The sequence below is a fragment of the Neolamprologus brichardi genome, chromosome 7 (genome assembly GCF_056152115.1).
Source record: "Neolamprologus brichardi isolate AB-2024 chromosome 7, ASM5615211v1, whole genome shotgun sequence".
In the NCBI taxonomy this organism is placed as follows: Eukaryota; Metazoa; Chordata; class Actinopteri; order Cichliformes; family Cichlidae; genus Neolamprologus; species Neolamprologus brichardi.
Genome location: NC_142110.1, coordinates 11,664,036 through 11,673,044, shown reverse-complemented (window position 1 = coordinate 11,673,044; position 9,009 = coordinate 11,664,036). Strand labels below are relative to the sequence as shown.

General features: G+C 39.7%; 1 protein-coding gene across 6 annotated transcripts in view; it reads right to left on the bottom strand.

Moving 5' to 3' along the window:
• Positions 1-4,226: 4,226 nt before the first annotated feature.
• The window catches only part of mef2aa (myocyte enhancer factor 2aa), a 63,349-nt gene continuing 58,566 nt past the window's right edge, over positions 4,227-9,009 (bottom strand). For all 6 annotated transcript variants that reach the window (XM_035907103.2, XM_035907105.2, XM_006789381.3 and 3 more), the window contains 3 exons: positions 8,632-8,761; positions 8,333-8,456; positions 4,227-8,142 (listed from right to left, as the gene is read on the bottom strand). In XM_035907103.2, coding sequence (XP_035762996.1) covers positions 7,806-8,142; positions 8,333-8,456; positions 8,632-8,761 — 591 coding nt within the window. In that variant the 3' untranslated portion in view covers positions 4,227-7,805. The remainder of the gene's footprint in view (positions 8,143-8,332; positions 8,457-8,631; positions 8,762-9,009) is intronic.

The following is a 9,009-nucleotide window of genomic DNA, read 5'->3' as shown; positions in this document are numbered from 1 at the left end:
GATTTGATGACTGTGTCTCTGTTGAACCCACACAGTTTATTAATGAAACTTGTTAACCAGTCTAGATAGCTTAGCTGATAAATGTCCCCTCCAACACTAACACTAAGGATTAGTCCAAAAGGTGTTGATGCTGTCCAATGTTTATGGTGTCTGTGACCATTGTTTGACCATGTATTCAACAATTAATTTAACAAGTATGCGTTTTTCAGACTCATTCCCCTGATGACTGATAACCTGATTCAGTTTTCCATTCTACCTTAATGATTTTATGGAAATGAATATTTAAATGTGTGACATATAACAGTATAATGCCTCAGATTTTCTACAGTGGTTAGATTGTAGAGTCTATGACCCACACCCCAAATGCACACACATCCCACCTTCCCCACTCAAACTTTAACTACACCCATGTTTACATGCACTTTAGGAAGTGCAGCATTTTGCTGTTTCCCTCTCAGGTAATCTGAGCATCTAATTAGAGATTACACTGTAATAACAGTTCTGTACATAAATGGGTGATGAGACCCTGCCTACACAAGATGTGAAAAAGCAGAGTTTTCTAGAGAAAGCCGACTTTAACCCAGGCTACGTCCACACGTACCCAGGTATTTTTGAAAACGCAGATTTTTCTATGCGTTTGCACCTTTCGTCCACAGGCGTTTTTGGTCACTGAAAATGGAGATTTTTAAAAACTCCGGCCAGGGTGGATATTTTTGAAAACTCCGTTTTTGCATTTATGTGTGGACGAGAAAAACGGAGAAAACGCAGCATCAAAGCTGTGCACATTTTTTGACGTCACACTGTGCGCCACGTTATTGTTTCGGTGAAATTAATTTCTACAATACTATTACTGTTAATTTTACTCTCTGCAGTGTTTAAATGCTTACATATACATACACAGTTACTGTCCCTCCACACTTACTACTCGTTCTGCTTCTATGCCCCAGCTTTGTTTACTTTTTCCCACCGAGGCTTCTAGACTTCTGATTGGCCAACATTTCTGCACGGTTAGGAATATATCGCCACCTGTTGCTTTGGCATGTTCCTAGCAGCGTTTTCCTTCATTTCTGCCTTTACGTGTGGACGGGATTATTTTTTAAAACGAAAACGGAAAATCTCCGTTTTCAAAAATACCCGTGTACGTGTGGACGTAGCCTCAGAGAGAAAATTTTGGCCAGCACATTTAAAATAAACCAGTGGACAAAAGTCTGTTCTATACTTCGAACAGTAATTGCTCAGGCTAACATCTATGATTCAGAACTGTACTCTCGAACTGGTTCTGATTTCTAGAACTATACTGAACTGTTCCCACTGCTTCAAGATTCAAGATCCTTTTATTTGTCACGTACATAGTTATACAACTATAACACGCAGTGAAATGTGACCCAACCTTTCCCAACCATCAGACTCCAGCTGCCTGTTTAAGAAATCAAGGAATCACACGGAGAATGTGTGCAAAAACCTCAAGACTCAACGTGTAAAATAAAATCATAATCTGTCTTTCGCTGATACAGGTAGTAACAATTACCTGCATGTTTAAATTTCTTACCTTAATAATGGTACCTTAGTCAGTGCCTGGGCAATAAAATGCTAATGTTAGAACTGTGCAGCTGGGCAATGTTAACAAACTAATATGTAACACTGAGTGAACCGTTTGATAGTTTGCCATGGGAAAATGACCTTTCAGGATTTTTTACGTGTTTGACAATACCTCCCTGTAAGTAATCCTTTACACACACACACACGAACTGCATTCAAAGTGATGAAAGTAAAAGTAAAGAAATAGTTCTTACCAGGATTTGAGCTTAAGATTTAAACATTGTCAGTGGTCAAATGGGTTAAAACTGTAACTATTTAATCTGTTGTAGGAGAGGTAATTATTTTCAAGCCTGTGCTGACCTGTGGCTCGGGAGGTAGAGCAGGTCATCCACTAATCGAGGGGATTAGAAGATGACCTTCCAATTTGAGATTGGAGATACTGAGGCCTGTGTTGCTCCTGATATGTTCATCCAAACTAATGTGTGAGAATGTTAGCTAGAAATTACTTAGATGTTAGAAAAAAGTGTAGAAAATGAATGAGTGAATGGGGCATGTTGTTTAAGGTGCTCAAGTAGTAAAGTGCAATAGAAGAATCGGTTTGTTTACAATTTGGCAAGTAACTAGCAAGAACAGGTGGCAGATGAAAATATAGTAAAAATATACAAAGTTGTCCTCTAAATGGACCCACCCACTAATAAACACTTTGACTTGCCATGACTAGAAAGGAATAGGTGTATTAAAGTTGTCTGCATTCCATTTATGGGAGGCCCTGCTATTACGTATATTGCTGCAGGGTCACGGTTTACTAGGACATTGATTGGAACTGAGTCATGAGTCATTAAGGTCATCAGCTCCACCTGTGATTTTCCTGCTGTCAGGAATGAAAGTCTATTGCAAAAACACTGTGTTGTCCTGTGAAAAACAAAACTCTTACTGCTTCCATGGGATTTAAGAGGGTAAGTTTCAGCTGCTAAGTGAGAACCAACAGGGTTTGGTTTTCTGTCTGAAGCATCCAGGTATGTTAACACAGTAACATGGTCTTCTCCGGAATGGTCTTCCCAGCAAATTCTCTCCAAAGTAAGACCATACAATGTTCAGAGAAATTTAAAAAACCAAAACAAAACTGAGAACTATGCCTCAGACTCTACAGGCCTCAGTCCATGGCAGAAATTAGAAAAAGACTGAACAAATACGTGTTGGTTTGGAAGCATAGCTTAGCATAGCATCCAAACATAACACAGGGCTTTGTACACGATTTCCTTTGGACAGATAAGACCAAAGTAGAGCAGTTTTGCCATGATGCACAGAGCCATGGAATCCAAACACAGCATATCAGCATAAACCTTATATCATGGTGGTGGAGGTGTGATGATTCAAGCTTATCTTTTAGCCATGGGACCTGGGCACCTTGTAGTCATTGAGTTGACCATGAACTCTTCTAATAAAGTTTAACTACAACTGAAACTATAGAGCAACGATTACATACACACCAGCAAATCTATAACAGAATAACTAAAAAAAAAAAAAGAAGAAGAAGAAGAATCAAGGTGTTGCAATAGTCCAGTCAAAGTCTAAACCTCAATTTGATTGAAATGTTTAAGAGACGTGTGCATAAATGAATGACTGCAAACCTTAATCAACTGAAACTGAAATGTTGTAATGAAAAGTGGGAAAAATTCCTCCACAACAATGTGAGAGACTGATAAAGTCACAAAGGAAGCAATTACTTTGACCTTTTGTCTTAACTTTGACTTTTGTTGTGTTCAGTGATTCAGTCCCCAAATGGTTTATGTTGTTTTTTTCCCCTTCTCATTGTCATGTTAAAGCCTATACTTGTGTTGTTTTGTTTTTTTACATTTTATTTTACCCTTAGTTTTTGGTGTGTCCATTTAACCTCATATTCATATATTGATGGCTCATAATGTCTGTCATCTCCCATCTTCCACATACACATTTGTATAGTCGACATAAAATTAATATAGAGCCCACTAATAAGAAGCTTTAGTCAAAGTAGATCAAGAGAGATGGAATAAACCAGTTTTCCTTTGCAGTACATTCCCCTGCTTTAGTAACGGCCCAGCAAACTATTGACTAATTTATTGGACTGCAGTGCCTCCTGCAGGCAATAGCGTGCAAATACACTGTTCTCTACTGGTGCTTGTAACAGCTGAATGCAAAAAATATGGTTTCTACTATATATAATTTGTAGCTGTTCTAACAATAATATTGTTGTATTAACTTGACAAACTTAGAGATTATTCATTGCAATACATGGAAGATTTTCATTGTAGTAAATACAAATTTCCAAATCATATACAATATATAAAATAAAATCTATGTAGAAGTTAATGCATAGGCAGAAAATTACTTAATATTACACGTGATCACACATGATTGGATTCAATGGACAGTTATTTGGGGTTTTTTCCAGTGCAATAGTCTTACTTTTTCATTGGAAATTAAAATATTAAAATTTTAAAATACACAAATTGGAAATGAAACATTTCTTATATAAATTCTGGGTTTTTTCAAGTTTTTAGAAGCAATGTGCTGCCTGTTCAGCTTGCTTCAAATTGACAATGGCAGTGGGCCCAGTGAACCAAATAAATATAGTACACCGATATAAGAGACGAGGAGAAAAAAAAGTCTGTGCATAATTCAAAGATAAATAGACAGTGAGATCAGACTGAGCATACACTGAGGTGTTTAATAAAGTTGACAGTTTCTACTGTTTGGGACTTCACAGGAGAACAAATTCTATGAAAGAGTTGTTTACTTCATTTTATACAGAATAAGAGAGATAACCTAAATTACACATTAAAAGCCAATATTTTGTACTTTTGTGAAGAATACAAATTTTGTACAACATCTAGCATAGTATCTTAATTGTTTAATAAAAAGTTCACTTGAATATTTATGCTGAAAATAAAGGAACACATTCAAGGGAAATAAAATGTAGATTAACTTCAAATCTATTTTGATTCTGAAACAAATAATGTCATTATTGGCAACAAAGTCCAGCTTGTGCCGCCAAACGGTCTGAGCATTCAAACCGAAAACAGCTTCTTTAGTTAAGTGAACTATCAACTACAAACACTTACCAAACACGTAGTTCTGTTTATAAAAGCAGTGAAGCAAAGCAGTGTACTCTTGCACAGCAAAGTGAAGAAAGTCCTCGACAGAGGTTCATTGATTACCCTTTCCTTTCACATTCATCAGTTGTGCACAACTTGGACAGAGACCAAAAGAGCAAAGTGTCTCGCAGTGCATTCGCCATGCGTTTTCTTGCGTGTGTCCCATCTGAGACGAGGCAGGTCTGGTCATGTTTGCTTGAAATCTGCATTGTCTTTGTTTTACTGAGGGAAAGTAAAAGCGGTGTCATTTCTCTTTGGGATAAGGCATTTTCCTAACTGTGCATATAGATAGAGCAACTACAAAATTCCCTGATATGTTATCGAGTGCTAAAATATGTGCTCAACTTCGAGGTGATGCTGCCCAGACAGGCAGATGGTTTTCGTTGTAGTCTTTTATTATTGCTATTCTCACCAGCTGTGTTAAAACTACATTACATTATGGATTACTATACACCATGTGAGTATGTGGAAATTGACATAGGGTATCCAAATAAATAATTTAATGAAATGTATTAGACCGAACTTGTACTCCAGCAACTTCCTTCTGTGGCACTTTAGGAGGCTAACAGTCTTTAACACTCGTCTCCCTAATGCACCGCAGACTAAACGTGACCTGTAATGACATCATATTCTGTATGTTTAATGTGAATCGGGGTTAACTGCATAGATCATTACAGACGTGAGCAACCATGGAGCTGTTGATGGGGGCAGCATAGGTCAGAAACGCACACAAGAAAAGCCATGGCGAAGACACAGCAACACTCGTCTTGTACAGCAAACTTCTCATACAAATGTGTGCCTTTCAGCAGTGAGATTGAAGTCAGTCAGTGTGTTTTATTATGATTTGGCTGCTGAATGATTCCTTTCCAGTGAGGATGAAGAAGAAAACAAGTCACAGCCCCTCCCCCTGCACACCATCTCCTGCCTTTACATGACCTCAACAGCTTCAGATTTTCACTGTTCCTCAGGCTGCACTACTCTTACTAACGGGAAATGGAGATAAGATGAAGTTTGCGTAGCCAATTCATGACACACATGGGTGTGTCATTGCACGCAATTGTGACGGACGGTTCAAGCAGACTTACATATTTACAACTACACGTGGGAACAGGCATGACTGGTTTTGTACGAAGGTCAGCAGCCACTTCTGCCATGTCCATGTGTCTTCCTTTAATTGCATGAACCAATAGCACGATAGTGGAAATGGCTTGAGAGATGACGTGTCTTTCAGTCGAGCCACACGCATTAACAATAGATTATTCCTCAGTGAGGGGCTTGGACCTTGGATTTGAATGGTGGCAGTGTATTCAGCAGCTGCTAACAGAGGCCAGCACAATAGGTGAGAAGAAACCCTATTTCCCCTAGCCTTGTGATTATCCTTAAGAAATATGAAAATAGTGGAACTTCAACCTCACAGCATTGTTATTACAATGTCATCAGGACAAACAATCACCACTAAACCACTAAAAAGAGAGACAAAACAAATTAGCCATCTGGAACTAAACACATGGGAGTTTTATGTTGGCGATTCATTTTCAAAGAGACTAACATAATAGTAAATATTGACCAGTGAATGATCTACTTTTTTTTTCTTTTTCTTTATGGGTGTACTCTTGTAAACTTGGCTGTAAACCACAAAAATATACTTTCCTTGAAAACGGTGATCATACAGTACATTCAGCATGTACTCACACCCTGGTAATATATATTAAAGTCGCTATTTACACAACAAAAGACGACGTTTGGCTCAAATGATCAATTACACAAACAGAACAGCAAATGTTCATGGCTTTCGATATCGATTCAAGATCTGGTTTACATGACTTTAAACTATAATAAAAGCACAATAACAAATAAGAACTGTGACGAAAGAAACGGTGCGTTTGAGTGAGTTGTTAGGAGAAATCAATGCAACTGTACAAAACAACACAAAAGAACAGCTTTGGCTTATATTACTGATGAACTGTTACACAAACGTGAACATGCTGACTTTCTCACCAGCTCAACTGGGCATTATCTTAATTGCACATTTACATACCCTAATCTTTTAAATTATAAAATGAATAGTTATTGTCATTATTGCAATAGATTCTGCTGCTATCTCATTTTTACCCTCGACACTTATGTTTCATGTATTTACTAAAGTAGTCTGAACTGTTGCAACGATTTACTGTAGGATCAAAATACCTGTGTAACTTCGATAAAAAGGACCAGTGTGCTGGATGTTTGAGTATCCAACGGCAGGCGTATATTACAGCATTCACAAACATGTTTGAATTAGCGTGTAGTCAACTGTAATCGAATTTGTTTTTTACGTTTTGAAGTGGGGATGTGTGGCTTATAATTAGAGCGGTATTTTCTTCCACGGAGTCGGTCATGTGGGACAAACGTGGACAAACCTTTCACATTTCTACATTGGCGGGCTCGGAAGGGGAAAAGTGAGGGATCAATTTGCAACACACACCATCGCAGCTAAATTCTACCAAATCCCACACACTGGTCCTTTAAACTGATGCGCGCCTGATCCACTCAGTCAATAAATTAGGAGAGGCCACTTAATATAAAGGTCTTGTGTGATTACAGCATGATTTTAAAGACAGTTCTTGCAGTGAAATATCATATGCACGGGTCCTCAGCCTGAAAGCAACATAATTTTCTCTGACTGTTTGCAACTTGCAAGCACAACAGCAAAAACAGCAACTACATGTAAGTGTCTGACTAGACCAGTGACTAAAGTAATCTACCGCCTATTGTTTAACGATTTTCTTTGAACATCTTTCTTCTGCAGCGTCTCCTGAATTGCACCAAGTACCTGATACCACCTGTTTGTGCATATAATTCAGTCCACCTAGCTGAGTTTTTAATCTTATTTTATCAGTCTGAGAATTAACTTTAGATATGTCCTGACACGTCTTATTACATTACATCTCAGTCATACAAACTGAAGTGGAGTTGAATAATAGCATGACAATGATAGCTGTAAGGACCCTTGCTCTCTCTCTCTCTCTCTCTCTCTTTCTCTCTCTTTCCCTCACTCTCTTTTTTTCCCTCTTTCTCTCTCTTTTATCTCCATGTCTAACCCCTCCCTCTCTCTCTAAACCGGTTGGTGACTGGAGGCTTGATCAGAGCTCTTTATGTCACCCATGTGTCCATGCGCAAGCGCTTGACCGACGGGCTCTCCCTGTCCTCCGAGCCAGCAGGGGGTCTGCCCAGCCCCAGCGGGGAGTGGAAGTCTGGCCGGTGGTCCTCGCGATCACTGCCATCATATGAGCTACAAGACGAGCTGAGGCTGTCGGCAGGTGAACGTCCCAGAACTTCCTGTCGGCTGGACCCTTGCTGCGGCTGCTGTGAGGGGAACCCAGACGGGGTGACGCGCTCCCGTGGCGGTGAGATAGGCTCAGACTTGATGTTTATGCTCTGGCTGGTGCTGATAGATAGGTTGGAACCCTGAGGTAGGTGACCTCCGCCACTGCAGCAAAGATAAGCGAGACATTTTGTTCTTGGTCAAAAACAACGAGCGAACAAATATGAACTGAAATAATGTGAAAAGCCGGGACTGTAGATGTGTGATTCAGTATGATATCACAGAGCACAGTGGGTGTTGCTTTTATGTGAGGGCGTCTGGAGAGTGTGCTTTTGTTTGTAAGTGTGTTACTCACACCAAAGAATTAAGAGCTGCTTGGCCCAGTTGATGCTGTTGCCATGCCGACATGGAGCCCAGCGAGAGCCCAGGAGAGCTGAAGCCCTGTAGGGAAGAGATCTCTGCACTGCTCAGGGAGTACTCTGTTAAAAAAAAAAAAAAAAAAGCAACCACGCACACTGAGAACTCACTCGCATTTCAGTTACAACACTGTGTGCCACTGAGAAAAGAGCAGGAACCAACAGCGTGTTGTGCAAATAATCTCGGCCAAAAAGGTTGTTGTCAGTCTGGGAGGGGGGTGAGCGAGTCCAGACTCACCAGCAGGATTGTAGGAGGTGGTCATGCCTGAGTAGACCAGGCCCTGTGGGGGTAAGCTGGGGGTGGTGACAGACACGACTGGAGTAGCCAGCGGCTGGGTGGACTGGGAACTGCTTATCCTCTGAGTGTTCTGCAAAAAACACAAACAACAAAGAAAATACTTTAGCTCAAAACATGGCACTATAAAAAATATCACACTTGGATGCTAAACAGTGCCAATAGTATCATTTAAAACACTTCATTTAGCGTTGTGTTACTCGACTTAGAGGCTGCGTGCCAAATCAGCCATATAATGCCAAGGGCAGGCTGCACCAAATAAGACTTATTGATGAGTTTTCACCTCTGCCTAATGTTTTCAAAATGTAACTAAAGCATTTT